At 47.4% G+C, this 23,130-nt stretch overlaps 2 protein-coding genes across 7 annotated transcripts in view; one reads left to right on the top strand and one right to left on the bottom strand.

Annotated features, from left to right (window-relative positions):
• Positions 1-23,130, top strand: part of MCF2L2 (MCF.2 cell line derived transforming sequence-like 2) — a 186,295-nt gene that overhangs the window by 106,051 nt on the left and 57,114 nt on the right. The gene's annotated exons all lie outside the window — the stretch shown is intronic.
• Positions 1,344-21,382, bottom strand: B3GNT5 (UDP-GlcNAc:betaGal beta-1,3-N-acetylglucosaminyltransferase 5). 4 transcript variants are annotated; one of them, XM_045583730.1, is made up of 3 exons: positions 21,231-21,382; positions 9,261-9,334; positions 1,344-5,686 (listed from the first exon to the last, which is right to left on the bottom strand). In XM_045583730.1, exon 3 carries the CDS (start codon positions 5,368-5,370, stop codon positions 4,237-4,239), a length of 1,134 nt encoding a protein of 377 aa, XP_045439686.1. In that variant the 5' UTR covers positions 5,371-5,686; positions 9,261-9,334; positions 21,231-21,382; the 3' UTR covers positions 1,344-4,236. The 4 variants fall into 4 exon arrangements, with proteins under 4 accessions (XP_045439686.1, XP_045439687.1, XP_045439689.1 ...); XM_045583731.1 differs by lacking the exon at positions 21,231-21,382 and adding an exon at positions 20,406-20,505; XM_045583733.1 differs by lacking the exon at positions 9,261-9,334.

Below are 23,130 nucleotides of genomic sequence, written 5' to 3'. Positions count from 1 at the left end.
GGCAAGGGAAATGAACTTACCCACGTGTCAGGAATGAGATTTGTGATGGATAATAGTGGCAATGGAAAAAATAAAGCTACAGGGAATGAAGAAGGAAAGGAACATTAGGTAAGGCCGTGGGGAGCAGGTAGAAGAGACTAGACTTGATGCTGGGGGCAGTAAGGAGCCTTGGCGGTCTGGAGCAGAGGATTACCAGAGAGAAAGCTGTGACCGAGGCTTGTTTCAGTGCACCATGTGGTGACTGCAGGGAAACAGCCAGGGAGCACCTATCCTTCCTGATTATTACAGCAGAATGAATTGCCTTGCATATCAAGAGTTCTCTGGTCTGATTTTCATTGCAGCTATGGCATTCAACAGAAGCCCACATACCGTATTTTTCGGACCATAAGACGCACTTTTTTCCCCCCAGAAGTGGGGGGAAAAAGTCCCTGCGTCTTATGGTCCAAATATAGCCTACACATATACTTTAAAAAAAAAAGTTTTTTTACTTGCCCGGCTCTGTGTGGTCTCTGTGTGCTTGCCCGGCTCTAAAATGGTTCTAAATGCTGCTGTTTACTTTACAGGGTTGATTACATGTGTTTATGACTGTGATGTTGGGTTTTAATGCACATAAAATATTTTAGGACACTATTTGTTTCAGAATCTTTTTTTCTTCATTTCCCTTCTCTAAAAACTGGTGCGTCTTATGGTCCGGAGCGTCTTATGGTCCGAAAAATACGGTATATGTCAAGTTCTTTAATTCTTCCAAGGGATCGTCATTTGAGTCCAAACTACAAACCCCCAACCATGCCTTGCAAGTAAAAAGTTTTACTACAAGCAAATAATTCAGATACTTCCAAGTTTTAAAAAATATATACAGAATGACTCACAGCCTATTCTAAGAAGTGAGCAGGAATTGGGTGAAAAGCAGATGAGAACATACCATGTAGAAATGTACTGAAGCACCAAACACTCCAAGAGGAATCTGAGAATATTGCTGACATTAAAAGACCAGGGCTAAATTTTAATCTATTTTGAGGTGGGTAAGGATATCAAATAAAAGGAAAATAGGACCATTTCAAATGGTGTCTTAAGACACTATGGCTACATGTTACTCTAGCCCAACCTAAACAATCTAGAGTTCCCTCACTTAGACATTCCAACCCAAGTCATTTAACAAACAAAAGGAGCATTTTAGGGGCTCCAGTGTACGAAGAACACATCTATTCTAGGTACAGCAACAAGTTGGAGTAAGACTGTGTACCATAGGCCCCTCTGACATGAAAAGAACAAGCTGACTAGATACAAACAAAAGGTGATCACACAGGAGTTTAAAAACCCTTGTGGAAATACACATCTGCTGACAATTTTCAAGTTGTTTATTGTAAATCACATATTTATTTAAAAAAACACTAATTATTTTAACATATAAGCAAAATTCAAATAATATAAATATTTAACATTTTGGTATAAAGTTAATACGAAAAAAGAAAGATGCAAACCACCAAGAGGTAAAAACGTTTTTAGCAATAACACTGTGTACAACCATCTTCTACCCAAGTGACCATCCAAGCTGCTTGTTTATTTTCCCTTCGTTTATGAGTTTGCAGACAGCCCTGCATTGGAGCACCAAAGTTGTACCTTCCTTTTTAAAAGGTGGGAATCCTTATATTGTATTTACAAATAGTCTTCTTCAGTACTTTTAAGTCTGATGAAAGAAGCATCTGGCAATTTCCTACTTATTAAAAAAGGAAGTGCCTTCATATTTCCTTTAAATTTAAATGTGTTCTATTTTAAGCAAAAAGAAAAAGATGAACACAGTTGAGGAGAGCTCTTTCACAAATAAATAATAGTTTCACAGAAGTATTGCTGTAAACAAACAAGATCATTTCAGTGGCCAGGGAGATGCTGACATTGTCAATCAAAGAAACATTTAAACAGTCACAAGTACAGCTACACAGGGTGTTGTATGGCCAAAAGGCAAGCAGTTGTTAGAGGCTCAAGTAGTGAAAATTAATTATAAATCTGCTTTGTCAAACTGTGCTTTTATCCTCTTGTTTTTTAAATTGGTCAGAAATTTCAAGCTGTAATCTAAAAACCCGAATCTACTCGGAAGGGAACTACGAACTACAATGGTTGACACTGTAGTTTTGACATTATTTAAAAATTCTGAATTATCTGAGCAATGAACGTAAACAAGCCTCAAATTTCAAAATAGAAAGATTTCTGTAAACATTAAAAAGCTACCTGCAAAAAAAAAAAAAAAATTATATATGCCATCATCTAGCTGTGTTTACTGAGGATTCTTTTTTTAGTTCTCTTTTGTTTTTCGCGTTTCAAACATCATCTAATTACACGAGAGACTTCTCGTTGTCCCTAACAAGCACCTCTGCAGACAGAGGTTCTATAATCAGTACAACTGCTTTTGCTGAAGTTGCTGTTTTGGCTTTCACATGACCCCCCCAATAACAGACATCATCCCGTTCTTTCTGCGGTGAGGGGAGGCTGTTGGCACTGTGGCACCTTTCTGCCCTGCTTTGTAGAAGAAATGGAAGTCACAAGTTACTCTATTCTACCTCAGCCACACCTCCTTGATTATAAAGAACACAAGGAGCCCAGTGCACGAAATTCGTGCATGGGAAGGGTCCTAGGCCTGGCCAGTGATCAGGGCCGATCCGTGGGGCGACTGGCAGGGAGATGGGTTTGGGGGCTGCTGGCACCCGCCTTGGCTGGCCTGGGGATTGCAGGCTGGGGGAAGATTCTGTGTTGAGCACCTGTCCCCTGGTGGTCAGTGTGCATCATAGTGACAGGTCATTCTACCCATCGTTCTGCGTTTGGTCAATTTGCATATTAGGCTTTTATTATATGGGATGTGGCTTTATAAATGCTTTCAATCTCATTCTGACAACTTTCTATCTTTCATTCTGACTTCAAATTTAAAATATTTAAAAGCCAAAGATTCGTCTAATGGTTATTTTGATGAAATTGATTTTTTTAAAGATACTGTAGTTTTGGTGTGATGTTTAATATGCTCAATTTTAAAATCTGAAACTGGAACAAAATACTGTGGTTTAGAGACCTTGTTGGGGAGGTGTAGGCTAATTTTAGTAACCATTACAATAATTTAGGTATTAAGAATTTTATTTTATAATTTATAAAGAAAAAATTTTAATGTTCTACCTTTCCTTTGGAAGTCTTCATTATTTTATTTGAATGCAAACTACATTCAAATAACTACCTTAAAAACAGATCAATATGAATATTTAAGAACCAGTTGAAAAATTCATTGAATTAAAGTTAATATCAGCTTATTTGAATTAACAATGATTTCTTCCTACAGAGGGATCTTATGGGTAGCAAGCTGCCATGTTTTGTGTCATTTTCTACATCATATATATATATATATATATAACATTACCAGTTAGGGCAGAGCTAATGACTTCTCCAATTTTATATTAAACTGTGTGTGGGAGGGGGGGGGGGAGAGACATAAATATGTTTTAAATGGCCCTAACACTATCTATTGATACATGGATGTGACAATAAGTGATTTGGCTGTTTGTAAAGAAATTGTACAGAAGTCCTCATTTAACATTATCAATAATTGGAACTGCAGTGGAACAATGTGTAATGAAAAATTTTTACAATAGGCTAATTGATATAAACAAGAGTTAAGTTCCTACAAAATCTCATCAATGCTATAATAAAATGGTGCTTGACAAAACCAGGATATTTGAGGACCTGCTATAAATTTTCCTAAATCTCCTCTGAAAAATACAAGGCTTGCTTTTACCAAGTGCAATACTTTCTCTTATGCCAATCCTCTGCTGCCTCCACCATTTCCATCAAGTGCTCTTTAATAAAAATTAAGTTGTATACCTAGTTTAACAATATATTCCTTTCTTTGACATTTGGTTGGTACTTTCCAATGCAGTCATTCTAACACTATGGTTCCTTAATAACTTCTTTATGCTGCAAATATTCATGTGGCATCGAGAACCTGAATTTCCCTTTAGTTTTGTTTTCACAAACCTTTTCTACATATAAATTCCTTGAAATGGATTTAGGCAATGAAGTAGAGAACGTATACTGAATAGCTTCTACAATCAAAGAAAAATTCTGAGAGACTGCACTTTCAAAAGATTTCTTTGTTTTGTTCATATTCATCTTTCATGTAAGGTGTAGACAAACATTTAAAGGTTTTTTTCATCCAGGCTTGGCTCAGTGACAGTGGAAACATACAACATTCAAGTACTATTAGACAAAGGCAGCCCTACAGGGGTATGTGTCCACATAGGTCAATTTGCAAAGGAGAACTATCTTCATCATCTTGCAGTATAGCTGGCCAAGAAAACCACTGGCAACTGTTTTCACTTTCGGGTCTGTGGCATCCTCCCACAGGTCCTGGAGGTCGTGAACATGTCCGTGGGATGTCATCATTTCATTGTAGATGCAGGGGTGATAAGGGGTCTTTCCTTCCCCCGAGAAAAACACATGGTCTTGTGGTACTATCCCCATTTTATTGGCACAGAGGCCCATGAACACATCATCGATGTAAAGACTAGAGTTGAGTGTCTGTGAGGCCATGTAGACTTTGGCAGCCACATCACTAGAGATCACGTAGGCAGCCCCAGCAGTGTAGTCAGGGTAGGCTGGCCACTGGTACATTTCATAGGAGACATAGTACTTGCTGTGTTTGTTTCTCACGGGAGGGGCACCGCGATGAACACGGCCAATCCAAAAGTCTTGAACGCCCATCTGTTCTAAACTCTGGAGGTATTCAATAAGGTTGGGCATGTGAATAAATATGTCATCGTCCGCAGTCATGAGGAATTTAGCATGTGGACAGAAGGTATTTGCCCAGCTGAACTGCATCAGTAATTTAAGAGTGAGATTGTAGAAAGAATCGGCAAAGTCTTGCTGAATTATATCGTTGTACATCTGGTCTTCCCAGACCAATTCCCTTTGCAGTTTTTCTCTCGTCAGTGGGTTTGAGGGTGTTCCTAAGGCAAACAGAGTTTTGATGTTGGCATTCAGTTGAGACCGAACATACTGCTCATTGCCCCATGTTTTCCTGATTGTAGAGCGTCGGTTGTAGTTTTCAGGAGCCGTCTTTACAAACAGCAGAAGGAGGACGTCCTGTGCTTGGCACTTCTCCTTGTGGTTAAGCAGGTACTGGTAGTGAGGAGCCCCATCCTCGCTGCGCTTAAGAGACAGGCTCTCGTTCACAAAGTCGTAGCTGTTGATGAGGTATCTGTAGGAGTAGGATTTCATATGGCTCACGATGTGGTTATCAAATGGTTCCCAAAAAAACATAAGGCTCAGGATGAAACAAGTGGCAAATAACTGGACAAACTGCCATTTTTTCACTCGTCTGCCACTAACAAACATTCTGACGTCGGTTTTTTTAGTGAGGCTCCGTGTTAAATGGGCATTTGCTTCTTCGAGACCACAAAACTGCAGACTCTGTAGAACCGATGTTCATCTTAAGACAGGCTGGTCATGACAAATGGAAAAGGAGCTTCTTATGTCACAAAATACTTTCTTTGAAGACCATTTTTGCTGAGATTGCAAAAGAACGGAACACACGATAGAATGAGGACACTGGCACATCATTAAGTTCCCACGCCGGCATCATTCATCGAGTTCGGTGACTGGCTTCGAGCAGGCATCCCCTGTACTCCCCTCTGCAGAAGTTACGCGTAGCCTGTGAGAGTTGGGGTGAGAAAAGATGACAAGTGAATGGGTTGCCGAAAAGAAATGAACTACTCCTGATTCCTTACAAACTAAATGTAACTGGACTGACCTGGATGGGGTCACGAGGCAGCAAGCATATACAGCTGAAGAAACAAACAGCTGTTTATTTTTTTTTAAAGGGGTGTAGAGGGGAAAAAAGAAAGAAGCACTCTCTACTTTCTTCCCATTCAAAATACAGAGCCCCTTTTCTCTCCTCAACCTTAAAAAAAAATCAATAAATAAAAGCCCTCTAAAATGGCTATCATCTTATATACTTAAGGTTTAAATCTCTCAAATGGGTACATCCAAGACTATATTGATTTGAAATAGGATGAAAGTAACTATACAGTTCAAGGCAGAATAGATGAATGATGAAAAAGGGACAGATCCAATAAAGCTTTCCCCAGGCCAGGAAGGAATTAAAGGAGGATTTTCTTTTTTAAAATCAAGGTTCATAATCAAGGAGTTCAGATATGTTTCTCAAAAGCAGAGTCAAAACTCTCTGTAACCAAAATGACTTTGTGAGGTCCTAATCTATGCAGTCAAGTTCTTTCTGTACTTTTCCATTTGGAAACTCAAGAGGTACTTCAAATTTAACATATTCAAAACTAGGAAGCCATAGGATTACAGCCAAAAAGTGCTGTATTTGTAGTCTGGAAATCTGACCAGCATGGGATCAGCCACCTACTATTTGTTGCACTATATCATGCATCTAACTCAGAAATGTGAAAAATTGGAATAACACTGCCTAACTCAAAGTCTTTATGTAAATTAAAAGGGAATATACATCCTACCTAATAAGAGAGTAAAATGCAAGTTAACCATCACTCTGCTACTACACCCACAAGCCATGCCCACAAGCCACACCCATCAGCCAATCAGAGCAAGTATGCAAATCATCCCCAACCAAGATGGCTGCCACCACAGAGAGCAAGAGGGAGGCTTGGATACCCCCGGCAATGGAGGGAGCCAAGCTTTCCACACACCCTGGCTGGCCCAGGCCTCCGCTCAAGGATACAAAGTTTCATTTATAGAAAATAAATCCCAAGAAAAATGGAGGCAGCCACGGAGCTGGAGGGAGCAGACTAGGGTTGCCCACAGTGACAGAGGAAGCCAAGCTTTCCACCTGCCCTGGCTGGCCTAGGCCTCCACTCCAGGCTACAAAGTTTCAATGATAGAAGGTGAATAAATCCCAACAAAAAATGGCTGCTGCCACAGAGCGAGCAGAAGGCTTGGCTTTGCTCTAGGCTACAAAGTTTCAATTATAGAAGATAAATATATCCCAAACACATCTAGTCTTGGGTCGCTGGGGGGCATGGCTGATCTGAAAACCACCACAGGCCCCTCATCCAGGCCACACCATGCCCCAAAAAAGCCCCCACCCTGATCTGGGACACCCTTCAGGAAAAATCAGCCGGCCCCCACCCATGCACTAGGCCTCTATCCCATCTAATAAAAGAGTAATATGCAGATTGACCATCACTCCAACACACAGGATCAAGATAGCTGCCCCCATGTGGACACAAGAAGGCCACCACAAGATGGCCTGCAAGGGAGGGCAGTTGGGGGCAATCAAGCCTGCCTGCAGGGGAGGGCAGTTAGGGGTGACCAGGCCAGCAGAGGAGGGAAGTTGAGGGCAAACAGGCTGGCAGGGGAGCAGTTAGGTGGTGATCAGGCTGGCAGGCAGAAGTGGTTAGGGGCAATCAGGAAGGCAGACAGGTGAGCAGTTTGGAGCCAGCAGTCCTGGATTGGGAGAGGGATCCCAGATTGGAGAGGGTGCAGGCTGTGCTGAGGGACCCCCCATGCATGAATTTTGTGCACCAGGTATCTAATATATATATATAGTGAGAGAGAGAGGAGAGATAATTACCTGACACAAGACTGCCATTTCTAACCCATTCTATTATCTTATTCCTTAAAACCTGCTGATTCCATTTTCTCCTTATTTGTGTTTGACTATACTTCATGCATCTATGTCAGATATCTGAAAGTCTCCCCTTTCCTCCATTCCATATCCAGTTATTTAATCCTGCGAATTGCTTCTTCTAAATCTCTCTTCATACCTCACCCCCACCCCCACCCCCACCCCCTTCATGTCATCATCACTTCTCACCAAAACCAGAGCAGCAGACTAAATTACCCCTGGCCAACTCTCCAATCAATGACCTTTCTAAAACTCAGATCGAACCAGGAGACTAACTGAGAGCCCTTTTTTAAAATATACATTTTTTTTTATTGGTTTCAGAGAGGAAGGGAGAAGGATACAGAGATAGAGAACATCAGTGATGAGAGAGAATCATTGATTGGCTGCCTCCTGCACACACCACACTGCGGACTGAGCTTGCAACCTGGGCATGCGCCCTGACTGGGAATTGAGCCATGCCCTTCTGGTTCATAATTTGATGCTCAACCCCTGAGCCACGCAGGCGGGGCCAATGGAACTCTTTAAACCCGTCAGGTGCTCTCCACGAGCCAACAATACCAAATGATTGGCTAAAAACACAGCCACACGTGCTGTTTCATACACGCCAGTCTTTGTACCAGCAGTGCTGTGGCCGGCAAGCCTGCCTCTTGCCAATAAGAAGTCTTCTGATCCTGACTGAGCTCCATGTCTATCTCTGGGAAGTCTGAACTGAGACCAGAGCTGTTTCTTATCTGAATGACCCTGGCACCTTCCCACTCCGAGCTTCCAGTACTGACACTTTTATCAGACTGCACCCTGTGAACTCCGTCATGCAAAGCAGGAGGCTGTAGATAGCCTACCCTCAGCATGCAGGTTGACATCTGACACTATAGGTGATCTCTGCCGTAACCGGTTTGGCTCAGTGGATAGAGTCCCAGGTTCGTTTCCGGTCAAGGGCATATATCTTGATTGTGGACACATCCCCACAGGGGGTGTGCAGGAGGCCGCTGATTGATGTTTCTCTCTCTCTCATTGATGTTTCTAACTCTCTATCCCTATCTCTTCCTCTCTGTAAAAAAAAAAAAAAAAAAAATTAATAAAATATTTTTAAAAAAATAGCCGAAACCGGTTTGGCTCAGTGGTATTGCGTCGGTCTGCGGACTGAAAGGTCCCAGGTTCGATTCCAGTCAAGGGCATGTACCTTGGTTGCGGGCACATCCCCGGTAGGGGGTGTAAAATATTTTTTAAAAATAGGTGATCTCCGGATGTTGGTGAAAAGCACCATGCTGGGGGTGGAGCCACCTTTCAGTCCAGCAGCTAGTCACTTGGGAAGGCCTAGGGGTCAGGATGCCCAGCCAGCCATATGCCCTCTCTCTTTTTCCACCACTCGGAGACAGCACCTTCCCCCCTGAAGGGCTGGGTTAACTCCTCAGTCTTCTGGGCCTTCTATACATTGAAAGGGAACGGACAATGCAAGCTCCACGTGGTCCAGGGTGGCTGGGGAGCTGAACCCCCGTCTGAAGCTTCAGGGCAAAGGCCCCACGTCTGTGCCCAAAGACCTCATCCTCAGGTCCCCCACCCTTTGGCACCTGATGGGAAACCATGGGCACACACTGTGAGCGTCCTGCCGTGCCCTCCTCACCTTGGCTGCGGTGTTTCCTTCGGACTTCAAGCCACACTTGCCCTCACCCAGATGACTCCATGTTAAGGGGGCAGCTGCAAAGGGAGAGAAATACTGCCATCAGGGACAGGCCAACGATCAGCCATGTGTGCCTTGGTTTGGCTGATCCTAGACGGCATGCGCTAAGCAGGGTGACAAAAGGCAGCAGGAAGCATCCGTGTCTGAGGCTGGCATCTGCCTGAATTTGCGAAGTCACATTCGTTGGTGGGGACCTGGGGAGACTTCCTCTCAGGCATCAGGGTGCTTGTTTCGATCAGGGCCCGCCTCTGCAGGCTGAAGTCCCCGTTGGCCCCCTCCACCAGACACACTGAAGGAATGAGAGGCTTACCACAAAGGAACAGAGAATTATTCACAGCAGATTTTTAAGACGGCGTGTGCTTAAGAATTCTGAGAATAGCCCTACCAGGTTTGGCTCCGTAGATAGAGCATCGGCCTGAGGACTAAAGGGTCCCAGGTTCAACTATGGTCAAGGGCACATGCCCAGGTTGTGGGCTCGATCCCCAGTAGCGGGGCATGCAGGAGGCAGCCGATCAATGATTCTCTCTCATCATTGATGTTTTCATCTCTCTCTCCCTCTCCCTTCCTCTCTGAAATCAATACAAATACATTAAAAAAAAAAAAAAAAAAACAATTCAGAGAAAATTCTCAGTTGAATCCAACCTGCGGTTTCCCTCCCAAAGACCCTGGAACCGAAACAAAGGCGTGCACTTCGGAACCACAGGCACAAACTAGCGTCCCCTCTCTGAGCAGCTGTGCTCAGTCTGCTCCAGCGCTGGCTGCCGTGGCCCGCTTCCACAGTGGTTGACAAGTCTGACCTTCTTGCGAGACAATCAGTCCACAAGCCTAACTCCTCAGCTTCCTCGTGTCCACGTGACTCAGAGGCCCTGGAACCCCTCCAACGAACTGGGGTCTATCACTCATCCAGCGGGTGTGTTGCTGCTGCTAACATCGCTACCACCTAGCAGCCAGCCCCTAACATTTACTTTATCTCCCATGCTCGCCCCACCTGTGTATTTACCTTAATTTCCTATAGTTCCCCCACTGTTCCCAGCCGACCACAGAGAGTCCGAACAGTTTTATGAGAAAGTGACAAAGCACCTGTCACGAAGCTCGTGACCTACGCTATTTATTTAGGTTCTGGGCCCCACGTAAAGCCCTAACACAAGATTTCTTCACCTGCACGGCGAATCGATCAGAAACATGTGCCAGGGGCCGTCCTGATTGGACGAGGGGAAGGTTTGGGAAAGGTGAACGCCTCCTTTAGAGCACCCAGCTTCTTTTCTCTAACAAAAGAACACCCGGGCGCCTCCAAACGGAACTTAGTCACCAGGCGGCCTTTCCCAAGCCAAAAGCAAGAGATCTATTCCCTAGTGACAACCAGACCATGCTGCCCCTACTCTGGCTTTGCAAACGGAGACCATGCAGGTGTGCACTTGCCCCCCCGCTCTTCTGACTCGCAGTCTTACAGCTTCTCCAGAGCACATCTTCCGGCTCCCGCCTTCAGCCTGCAGGAAAGGGAACCGCGCAGAAGCCCACACGGACCTGCCGGGCCTGGAGAAAGAACATGCTGGGCCTTCCGGGAAACAAAGCCATCCCAGACAAAGCTCGCAGAGCTCAGCCCGGCCACCCAGAATGCTGCGGGTGCAGCTTCCTTTGTGTGCCCGCAGCTCGGCCCAGGGACCAACCCACAGGCTGGAAACGCCAGGGCTACCCCAATGCCGGGCTTTGGGGCCAGATTTATGGTGTGACCTCGGGTGCCCCTCACGGCACTCTGACTTGCAAATGGGAGGTGATATCACTGTATGGTCAGTGAGGGGGATAGAGAAGTTTCCCGTGACTCAGAGCCTACTGGAAATGGGAAACAGGACAAAGAACCGCGTAAAGGAAATATGCAAATATTCAGAATGTAACTTGGGTTTGCTTCTATTGGGATGGAGAAGGAACAGATAGCCTTAATATCCTCCTTCCTAATAGACAGGAGTAGTCAGAGGAAGAAAGAACAGAGGTAGGAGCATCAGAAAGAAGAGGAGGTGGCAGACCCCACCCCAAATACCTTTCAGTCTGGGAGCTGTGCCCCTCAGTTACTCTTAACTGCGGGGCACAGCTCCTTAGACTCTGCTGGAAAAACCCAGTTAGTGCACGTACAGGCTGCCAGTTTCCCAAAACGACCCCCGATTTTGCTAAGGTGACCAGATGTCCCGCTTTTGGCGGGACAGTCCCGATTTTCAACAATTTGTCCCGCGGCGTTTTAAAAAAGCCACCCATGCCGTCAGTTCATTTCTTTGTCGAGTCTCCTTTTGTGATCCTAAAATATCATGCAAACCTGCTACACATTTTGAAGTTTTAATCAGGATGGTGAGGTGTGCAGTATAAGTTCCAGCTAACCAACCTCGGTGTCCAATGTTTCAGGGAGTCCTACAAATACCTGAGTCCTCGCTATGGAAATGGTGGTGCCAGGCCCAGGGGGAGCCGTGCAGTAGTATTTTATAGTCTCCCGCCTGAGAGCATCTGCAATCTGGTTGAGACAAGCCTCATGGTGCCCACACGAAAGCATAGCTCCCAGGGGTGACAATCAAATCTCCACAGAAGGTGCAGGCCGCGTGTCAGCTCCCGGCACAGTCAGAGAGTCCCCGGGGAGGAGAGAGAGTGACAGCTGGGCCGAGGGCCGGAGGACAAGCAGGAGGTGGGCTGCAGGAAGGAAGGCTGTCTCTTTCAGGCAGGAAAGGAAAGAATCGTCCTCGCTTAGTGGTCGGCAAACCGTGGCTCGCGAGCCACACACGTCTCTCTGGCCCCTTGAGTGTTCTAACGCCGCTTCTTCAAAACAGGCTCGCCCAGGCCGAAAACCGACTTCCGTGCACGGGCCACGAAGTTCCAGTGGCACTGTACGTGCGCGCCCGCGTGTGGTGTTTTGTGGAAGAGCCACACTTGAGGGGTTTGTGGGATGTGGTTTGCCGACCAGTACCCTAGCTGGTTTGGCTCAGTGGATAGAACACCGTCCTGCAGACTGAAAGGTTTTGGGTTTGATTCCGGTCAAGGGCACATGCCCAGGTTGTGGGCTCCATCCCCATTATGGGGCATGCAGGAGGAGCCGACCAATGATTCTCTCCTATCATTGATGTTTCTCTGTCTTCCTCTCTGAAACCAATAAAAACACACATATTTTTTTTTTAAATGTTTAAAAAGAAAGGGCCGAGACCGGTTTGGCTCAGTGGTAGAGCATCGGTCTGCGGACTGAAAGGTCCCAGGTTCGATTCCGGTCAAGGGCATGTACATTGTTGCGGGCACAGCCCCGGTAGGGGGTGTGCAAGAGGCAGCTGGCCGATGTTTCTCTCTCATCGACGTTTCTAGCTCTCTCTCTCCCTTCCTCTCTGTTAAAAATCAATAAAATATATATTTAAAAAAATAAAAAATTAAATAAATAAAAAGAAAGAAAGGAAAGAATCGCCGTGTGGCCAATATTGGAGAGACAGGGATGAATTTGAAAGCAGGGAGGTTGGGGCCTGCCCAGGCAGGACCCTGATAATAAGGCAAAGGAGCCGGTGAGTGCTCAGGGCGGCAGGAAGTCACAGAAGATTGTGTTTTCATTACTGGAGAGTTATGTGTACTTAAATGAATTAAGCTTTTTGCAGTATTCGGATTGAGAAGGAACAAGAGTCCTTAACAGTCTCTTGATCTGGCACTGGCCTGTGGTGGTGAAGATGGGTGTACTGGAGAGTGTGTGTGGAGTAGGATTTAGAGGAAATGCAGTTCCATGGGAAGCCACAGACAGGACTTCCTTGCTGATAACTGTCTGCGTGTAGCTGGTAATTGTCTTACTATTCGGACTGATCTGGCAGTGGCCGGCAGGACGGACTCAGACCAGGACACTGGCTCATCGGGCCTTGTGCTGACACAGCACAAGGTGGAGAGGACCCAGCCGGTGTGGTGGGAGTGGCGGGGGTGGCGGGAGGGATCAAGAAGACCCTCAGATCCTCTCAAGGAAAGCAGAAACCCAGCAGCAGAGTGACCTGGGATGGGGGTGAAGGAGGAGGAGGAGGAGAAGGAGGAAGAAGAGGAGAAGGAGGAAAAGGAGGAGGAGGAGGAGGAGGAGGAAGAGGAGGAAGAGGAGGAGGAGGAAAAGGAGGAGGAGGAGGAGAAAGAGGAGAAGGAGGAAAAGGAGGAGGAGGAGGAAGAGGAGAAGGAGGAAAAGGAGGAGGAGGAGGAAGAGAAGGAGGAAAAGGAGGAGGAGGAAAAGGAGGAGAGGGATGAGGAGGAGGAGGGGGGAGGAGGAGGAGTGGGATCTAGTTTCAAGCACTGCTGGTAGAGGAGGGAAACTGGTTTCATTGGTTAATGTGAGAGCGGAACGTGTTTGGTTTTAGGTCTGTATTGAGTGTGAGGTGCTGGGGACACAGCGGGTAGAGAAGTCCTGCAGGTCATGAGGAGGAGGCAGGCAGGACTGGAGATGCGGTGGGTGCTCTCCATAAAGGAGACACTCGGAAGTGTAAGGAACCCTTATTTTATGATGTAGGCACCATGGGGTTCACATTTCCTCCCCGCCACACCCTTTCTTTACGACTTCATTCCCTGTACATTCTAAGTTCAAGTACACATAACCCTCCAGTACTCTCACCTTCACCCACAACCTCTACGTATTCATTCAGAACAGTCTGCCCACCTCTCCCTGCCCCCAACTCCCTCACCCCACCCAGCGAGCTCCTGGCCTTTCTTACCCACCTCCCTGCCTCGGGTGAGGACCATCTGGCCCCTTCGCCCTCCTCTCCTCGGTTCCCGTCCTTCCACCCCAACAGCCCCAGACCTCAGGTCACCCCGTCTCCTCTGCTCCTACCACACCCGCCAGGCTGCTGGGGAAGGTGTGACACCCAGGCAGGAAGCCATACCCAGCTGTGGGCAGGGCACTCCGGGCCGTGTGGCTGTCCTTCACTTGTCCCGATGGCCATACCCAGCTGTGGGCAGGGCACTCCGGGCCGTGTGGCTGTCCTTCACTTGTCCCGACCTCTCTCTCTCTCTCTCTCTCTCTCTCTCTCTCTCTCTCTCTCTCTCTCTCTCTCTCTCTCTCGCAGTCTCCTCACCAGACATGCTAAGTCTCCACCTCTCCGACGTCTCTCCCTCACTCTTAGCTGATGCATTTACTTCCTGCCTCCGAGAGAAAGGAGAAGAGTCGCACATTGTTAGCTTCTCGCCCCCAGGTGTGTCACGGATTTCCAGGCTCCCCATGCCCTCTCTAAGGCACACTGAAGTCAGGCCAGCATCACTGAAAAGGGATGCAAGTATGATTATGAATTAACGATGCTCCTCCAGAAAGTTACAAAATTTTTTTTTTAAAGCCTAAAAACTATAGTATATACCTTTTACATTTAAACTTTTATGCCAAAGTCTCAGGGAAACACAACTTTTGTTTCCTGTCTCAGCATATCACAAAAGGAAAAAGGATATTTTCTGTCCCTTCTTTACCTTACATTTTGTTTTTCATTTTAAGAATTTTTACCTGGCTTGTCTGATCCTCTCTTCCCTGTGAAACATAGCTAGGACCAATCCTCAGGAGCCAAACTGCCATGTTATCAATAGAAGAAATCAGGAATAAAAAGCCCTGAATTTGCTGGAAAGGCTATAATTTGATTTCTATAGATTTTTCATATTACATTAGTCGTAGCAATTTGTGCTGAAAACACACAACTGGCTTATGTTTAGTACTCTTTACCTATTTTATTTGCTCAAGGAAGCAATCTGAAATTTGAATACACAACTCACACATTTTCTCGATTTTATTTTATTATTTAATTAAATTGGGCTTTGCACTGGCTGGTGTGGCTGAGTTGGTTAAAAGCATTGTCCATATACCACAAGGTGGTGGGTTTGATTCTGGGTTGGTGCACATACCCAGGTTGCAAGTTTGATTCCCAGTTAGGGCAAGTTGTTAGTCTCTCTTTCTTTCTCTCAAAAAAGTAAAAAAAAATTAATTGTTTTCAATATAAGGCCTGTAAAAAATTCTACCCAACAGTTATGTTTAGGTGTTTTTGTGGCTGTTAAGTAGCGATGACATTTTTGCTCAAACCTTGGACAAAGATTAGAAGTTATTTGGAGTTGCTATCCCTCCACAAAAAAACAAATTTAAGGAGTCAGTTCTTGATTCAGTGTTGGTCCAAAGTCTTTCAATGCCAACACAGCAAACATAGATGTGGGACAGAGAAGAAGCGAGGTTATAAAACCAAGCATGTGAATCCAGTAATACGCCTCACCCATATAAAGTTACATGCTTCTTTATTGGTCATACAAAGGTATAGATTTCTGTTTGCTGCTTATGGGCAAAATAAAGACAGGGAAATATCAAGTGAACAAACAAATAAAGACAGGCCCTAAGTAAAGACAGGTGCCAGGGAAACTGATAACACAGGACTACAGACTAGATACTATTATATTCCAGGAGTTATATTAAAAGTCATTAAAAATTTCCAGTAACGAGTCTGAGTATACAGAATTTTAAACAAACAAAGAAGCTGAACTATAAAGTAGGCCTCGTAAAGGTCAAACATTTGCTTTTCTAGGCTTGGCCTTCTGTATTCATTCCTGAGCAGTTGTTGGTTGACAGGACTGCCTGCTCTTTTAGACACAATTCTTGTTCTGTGCTTGCCCACGTAAGGAGCAAACTTCTCCATTGCCCACTCTAGAAACCATCGCTAACACGGGTGTGTTTACTGCACGGCAGGCCCGTTTGGAATGCCTTACACACGTTCTAACCCTTTACCTCTCACAATAACCTTCGAGGGAGACCTCATCTCCCCATTTTGCAGAAGAAGGAACTGAAGTCCCAAGACTTGGGGTTCACCGCGTAACCTCCATAAATTCCAGCTGAGGTCCTGGTCCCTCCCTGAGCTCCTCCCCTGCCCTTCCTTCCGGAGCTCCCGCCAGGATGGGAGGGAGGGGAGCAGGTGGGGCCGGGCCAAGCAAGAGAAGTGACCCAAGAGGGCAAAGAACCTGCTTCTCTGTCTGAAGTTTGGGGTCGCTTATGTTTTGCTCCCTCCCGCCTGCATCTTGCCCGAGCTTGTTCTCATTTTCTTTGTAACATACCCCTTTCCAGACCCTCCACCTCAACTTTCCCTCCTTCCCTTTTCCTTTTTTTTTTTTTAAATATATTTTATTGATTTTTTTTACAGAGGGGAAAAGAGAGAGATAGTCAGAAACATCGATGAAAGAGAATAATTGATCAGCTGCCTCTTGCACACCCCCTACTGGGGATATGCCCGCAACTAACGTACATGTCCTTGACCGGAATCGAACCTGGGACCTTTCAGTCCTCAGGCTGATGCTCTATCCACTGAGCCAAACAGGCTTCGGCTTTCCTTCCTTTTCTTGATCCCAGAGCACCCTGGGACCTCATGAGTCCGTGTCCTTTGGGTGCATAAAGCCTTTCCTCCACAAAAAAAGATGAGAGTATTTAAGGAAGGGGAGACGAAGTGGCAAAGGGGGTTAAAAAAAGAGAGGTGAGAAGGAGGGAAGGAGAAAAAGTATAGGACTCGGAGGGCATGATTTAAGCAAGTATTTGTTGAATAAGTATTGGATGAAATGAAAGAGTCCTACAAAGCTGAGGTCAAATTCCGATATGAAAACTAGTGATTTAGAAATAAGTTGACAATCTAACTCAATGTAAACCTATTATATAAACTATACATATAAGCCTGTTGTCCGAAGGCAGTTCCTATGTCCTGTTCTGGACATTATATTTGGGAAACAACATTGGATTGAAGGTCTACAGCATACAAAAATGATGGTGTCAAACACAAGGTGTATATATAATCAGCATTTATTATATTATACTAAGTTAACTACCTTTTATTAAGCACCTACCTATTACTTTGGGCATTATTCGGGGCAGCCCTGAAAGTAGGCAATGCCTACATTTAATTGATGCAACAAATATTAATTTCCTCACTGTCTGTGTGGTAGGCGGGATGCTGGGAAGGCGTCAGTGATGTGTCCAGTGTGTATCCATTACCAGCGTGAGTCAGTGTCCCAGTGCAACCTGGCCGCTGCAGCCACCAAGGTGTTTTCATCAACACGGACTCCAAGTCCCTTCACCACAAAAAAATAACAACTTTCTTTAGGCATTTTCAAGATGTCTCTTTCATAAAGATATGACATTTCTTTCTTTCTTTCTTTTTATCCTCACCTGAGGATATTTTTCCATTGATTTTTAGAGAGTGTGGAAGAGAGAGGGAAAGACTGAAAGAAACATCAAGGTGAGAGGGACACTTAGATTGGTTGCCTCCTGCATGATCCCTGACCTGGGCCCCAGCCAGGGAGGAGCCTGCAACCTAGGTCCATGCCCTTGGATCAGAATGGATCCCAGACCCTGCAGTCAGAAGGCCAAAGCATTATCCACAGAGCCAAACTGGCTAGGGCAGGATATGACATTTCTTAGCCCCTCTCACAGCAAACCTTCGTTTTTTAACTCCAGGAGTGAGGTGGAAAAACCCTAGATCACCTTCTTGAATTCTTATTACCCAAGTTACCAAGAACTCTGCGGGTGGCATAAGGGGAGGTTAGCCAATGAGCGGTCAGAAAAGGTGTTTCTTCTGCAGCTCACACGCAGAGGGGGACTGCCGGTGCGCTGTGCCTGGCAGGCCCTGCTGTCTGCGGGCCTGCTCTCTCGCTCGCCACGGTGCCTGGCAGCCAGGCCCTGCTGTCTGAGCCTGCCTTACCCTGCCCACTGGGCCGCCAGCCTTGCTGTGATAGAAGCCTGTGGGCTGCGGGGGCAGAACCCAGAGGTTCTCCATGCATTTCCTGGTGACCGAGTGTCCGTCTGGTCATGACTACACTATTATCAGTATAGATGCTGTGCCTCAGGTTCTAGAACACAGATACAATATGTGCATCTCCTCATGAAGTTATTCTAACAATGGAATAAAATAATGGCTATGGAACTATTGCCCCCCTCCCCCTTTAAAAAAAAAAAAAGGTATACTATGTAACATCACATGCAAACCTTAGATCTATTCAATTGAGCATATACAAAATTCCTAAAGGATAGGACACATTTTGTTACTTTGAGACCATTTCTTTCTGAGTTTCTGCCAGTTTCTTTCTACTACCATGCCGTTTTGTTGCGTAGATTCTAGTACAGCTGATCCTCAAAAAAAACTCTACTTTTATGCTTTGAAAGTCACCAAGTGCAATGATTCAGCCAGAGTGACCCATTTTAAAAGATGACCCATTTCAAAACCCATGAGTTATGATTCAAGCTGTTCTATATATGAGAGAAAGTTTCCCCCCCCTACAATCTCATCATTTGAATCAGTCTCCTATAAAAGGGAAACTCGATCTCCATTTTAATGAAATATAAAGTTTATTTGCTACAGCCTACACTTTATTTAGAAAATTCTTCACCTTTTGAGATTGTTTTTTGCAGGGCGGGGCCAAAGCATTTATGTCCAATATCATGTATGCCTCTTTTTTCCTCCCCACATTTGTTGTTGTTGACAGTATTACAGATGTCTCTCATTTTCTTTCGTTTTTGCCCCCCTCCACTCAACACCCACTCTTCCGCATACTATTATCTGTAATCATCTCTCGTTTCTCACTTCCTGGGGAACAGTTTCTGAGCTTGGCTCCATCTCCCCCTGTCATGGCACCCATCCCCACGTTGAGGGGTCAGGGTGAGCCCCTAGAGGACTCGTGAGGCTTAGACTGAGTCAGCCTCACACTCAGGGTGCTCAGTAAATACTCAGGAGAATGCCTGTGGGACAGGGGAATGAGGGGGGCGGGGAGAGAAGGAGTGGGAGAGAGAAGGATCATTTTATGTAAATACAGGAAATATTTTAGATATGGAGTGTATCTTGCTTTAAAATAAGAGTTGACCCCGCCCCCCCCCCCAAAAAAAAGCAGCCCCCATCCCTTGAAACAAGAGATAAAATCTACCCTAAATTTTGGTTTGAGAAAGTAAATCTTTAGCTGCTCATCGCCCATCAGTCCCCTTTCAGGAAGTTCAGCATGGGACCTTTCAGCTGCCACGACTTAATACAACTACCACCTTCAAGTCATCCTTTTCTGGGTCAGTTTCAGCTTCTCACATCTTTCCCCCCCCCCCCCCCCAATAGGGACCAGGCAACAACGTTTCCCAAAATAAAGGCGCAGAGGAACAAGTCCAGTTCTAATAGCTGTCCTTTCATCGGAGAGTTACCCTAAATATGAGCGACCAGCCACCACCCACCTAACCCATACATAACCTATGAAAACCAACACTGGGAAAGAAAAAAAATATGGGGTGTGTAGCCAGAATCCGATGAAAAGTTGCTACTTTCTGCTGAATTTCATGTTGCATCCCAAAGTGACATCACTTTGGGATGCAACATGAACTTCAGCAGAGTAAAAAAAAGGAAGAAAGAAAAAAAAGGAGTGGCAGAGACCTTCCCGCTAGGAAGAGGTCTCCTTCACCAGCGCCCCCAGCCTGCCCGCTTCCTCGTCTCCATGTCTCCAGCCACGAAAGCTTCCTCTGTCTGTCGGTTCCTAGTTTCCACCCCGACCCGACGCAAGCTTCCTCCCCGTACGCACCCCCGCAGCCCCCGGTTGGGGGACACCGCCCCCCCCCCCCCGGCCGGAAACGAAGGCCTCGGGTCTCCCGCGCTCGGGCGGGTCTCGGCAGCGGGACGGGGCGCGGCGGGCGCGTCGCCGGAGGAGCCCCCCCGGGAAGGGGACCCGCCGCCAGACCCCGGGACACTTACCCCAGCGGAGCTCCGCGGCCCCCTCCAGTCTCCCTGCGCCGGCGGCCCCGGGGGGGCGACGCGGCCCGGGATCGCGGTGGTCGGCGCCCGCCCCGAGCAGCAGCGAACAAAGGCGCCCGAGAGGAAACGCGCCCCCCTTCCCGCCGCGCTGCCCGCGGCCCCGGCCCGACCCCGCGGCGCGCGGGGGCCGCCCCCCGCTTCCCGGCGCCCAGCCAGGGGCGGGGGGAACCCCTTCCAAAGCCTAAAGCCTGGGATGGAAGCTTTACGATTGGGAAGGGGCCGAGCCTGGGATCCGAGGATTGACCACCCCTTTCCAAGCCTAAACTTGGGGCCGGGCGCGCACTCCGAGCTGGAGCCCTGCAGCCGCCCTCCCGACCGTGCGCGCCCTCACCTCCTCGCCACCTTCCCCTCCCCGGAGGGGAAGCCTCGTCCGGTCCCGGGCGGACGGAGGAGACGGCGGGGTTCCTGTCCTCCGTCCCGGGCTGCTCCCTCCCGCGGCGCGGCGGGCGGCTGGCCGGGCAGGGGCGGGGCGGGGCGCAGGCTGCGCGGCCCGAGCCCGCACGGACGGCGGACCGGACAGCGGCTCCGGGTCTCGGTTCCCCGCGCACAAAGCACCACACTCCTCAGGGAGTTGAGGTTTCCCCCAGAAGCGTGCCGGAGCTCCCCCCACGTAGCGGTCAGAACAGGAGGGAGGACCCCATTGCCTCCCCGGGGCGCGGGTGGGGGTGGGGGTGGGGTCCAACCCGTTCAGGACGCAGTCGGCTGGAGAGAGCAATTTTTAAAAATCGTACCGTCGATCCCGAGTTAATTACCCTGAAGCAACTGGTCTGAAAACGGCTTCCTCCGGAGAAGTGGGTTCGATTTAACCATCCGTCTGTTCGGGACCGGCGGCGGCTCCTCCTTCCTCCCCGGGAGGTGGGAGGTTTGGGCTGGGCTGCAGGGGCCCCATCGTTTTGTTTCCTTGTGGAGAGAACTGTCCCGCCACACCGCTCTGCCAGGAGCTTCTGGAGCCCCAGCGACCAGAGAGGGAAACGCGGCCGGCGACTAAAGCATCACTCAGCGGCGCGTTTTTAAAAAATGCCAGGCGGACAGGGGAATCACCACCTCCTCCAATGCCTTTGCCCCCGAGCCCGGTGCACGTCAAAGAGCCAAAGAGCGCCTAAAGCAAAACTCACCAAAGCCAAGCCCAGCGCCCCCAGCGCCCCCAGCTCCCTACCGGAGGCCGGCTGTCCTCCCGATGTCCAGGCAGAGGCCTCCGGTCCCCAACACAAAGCCTGCCCGCTGGCTCTTGGGCACGGCCCGTGCAGGCGGCGCGGCCGGACTCGCCGGCTTCCTCCTGGGGAGCCGCCGGGCGGAGTGGGCAGAGGAGAGCGGGCCCAATCAGGGGCGCGGCGCAGGGCGGGGGCGCGGCGCCCGGGAGGCTCTCCCACCCACGGCGCGGGCTGCGGGCGGGCGCGGGCTCCCTGCACCTCCTGGCGCCGTGGGTCATGGCGAAGGCCGGCCTGGCTGGCCCCTCCTCCGCCAGCACCCCGCGTTGGGGGTGGGGGTGTGGGTGGTGATGGGGATGTGCCGCTGCTGATGGGTAGGTCCCGCCGGACTCCGTTCCAGTGGGTGCAAGACCAGTCCAGGAAGTGCTTCCTGGCGCCTACGTAGTTGGATGAGGACATATCCTCAGGTGATCAAGGGTGAGCCAGCATCCACAGGAGCGTCTTCTTGGAGCTGTTTTTCTTGCTCAATGTAACTTAACGCACACCTCTAGACAGTAAAAAAAAAAAAAAAAAAAAAAAAAAAAAAAAAAAAAAAAAAAAAAAAAAAAATCAGAAGAACGTAAATTTCTGCGGAAGGAGAGTAAATCCTTTATGTGTTTGGTGTCTCATTCCTCAGATGTTCTAGCAAACATCATCACTTAGCAAGCACCATCATTTAATATTATGGTTAATATTTTGAACAACTTTTTAATGGCGCAGATTTCTGGACATGAGAGAAAACAAAAGATTAACCCACATCAAGTAAATGAAAAGCTTTGTGTTTCTTATTGTAAAAAGGAATGAGACAGGTAATGGGTTCAAAGTAGATTACCGAATGCAAGTTTGAAGTTGTAGTTACAGTATTGTACCTGTTATTTCAAACTAAGTTTTCCGATGGTTTATAACTGCTCTCTGTAAGCCCTTTAGCCTATTTTGAGCCATACGATATATCTCCCATAGAGAGAATGTCTCGGCACTGCTATTATCCACTCAGAGATTATAGTGCCATATGCGTGTCAGAACACAGACAGAAATATTTATATAATGTGACTTGTAAGGGGGTCCCTGACGGACCCATACGGAAATGGACTCGTTGTTAGTGCTCTGCAAATCACCTCCCTTCTTTACCCATGCAAAATAAAATCCTGACAGGAGTTTCACATACCTTCTTCCCATCTGTCATATGTGTATGACATACAATATTTATGGGCCCACATAGGTCCGTGTGTTAGCCCGAGAGCCTTCCATGTGCACAAACACGGAGGACTGTTCCACAAGAAGTGCAGAGTAACCAGAACATTGATATATATAATATATGCAAATCACATATTCATATCACCTTATGTGGAAACAGATGCCCCAGACAGATAAATCATTTCCAGTGTAAGTCAGGAGATTGATGAGAGGATGTGTGTGGCTTTTGTTGGGAGCCGGGGGCGGGGAGAGGGGGTGGATGAAAGATGAGGATGGACAGAGTGGTCCAGAACGTCTGCCCGGGAGCCCACTGTGCACACCACACAGGGAAGGAGGCGCCAGTCTGGGAGGCTCTTTTCTTCATGTGGGTGGATTTGCTACCCCAGGCTGGCTCCCCACGCCACCCCAGACCCCAGACGGGGAGAAAGAGAACGATAGGCTTCATGGATAAGAACAGAACACTCAATTTATTGAATGGGGAGGAAGTGCCTGAACAATTTGAAACTAATTAGAAATACGATTAAGATGATAAGTAGTGATGCTGATGTAACCGTCTCAGAGAAGGAAGACAGGGTCGCCTTGCCCTCTTTATCCACAATCGCTGCTGGTAAACAAAAACCACTATGACTGGGAATGTGCTTCGCAGAGCACCGGAGGACAACAGAAAAAGCACTG

This window comes from Pipistrellus kuhlii, unplaced genomic scaffold (genome assembly GCF_014108245.1).
Source record: "Pipistrellus kuhlii isolate mPipKuh1 unplaced genomic scaffold, mPipKuh1.p scaffold_m20_p_2, whole genome shotgun sequence".
Lineage (NCBI taxonomy): Eukaryota > Metazoa > Chordata > Mammalia > Chiroptera > Vespertilionidae > Pipistrellus > Pipistrellus kuhlii.
This window is presented reverse-complemented; position numbering and strand designations above follow the sequence as displayed.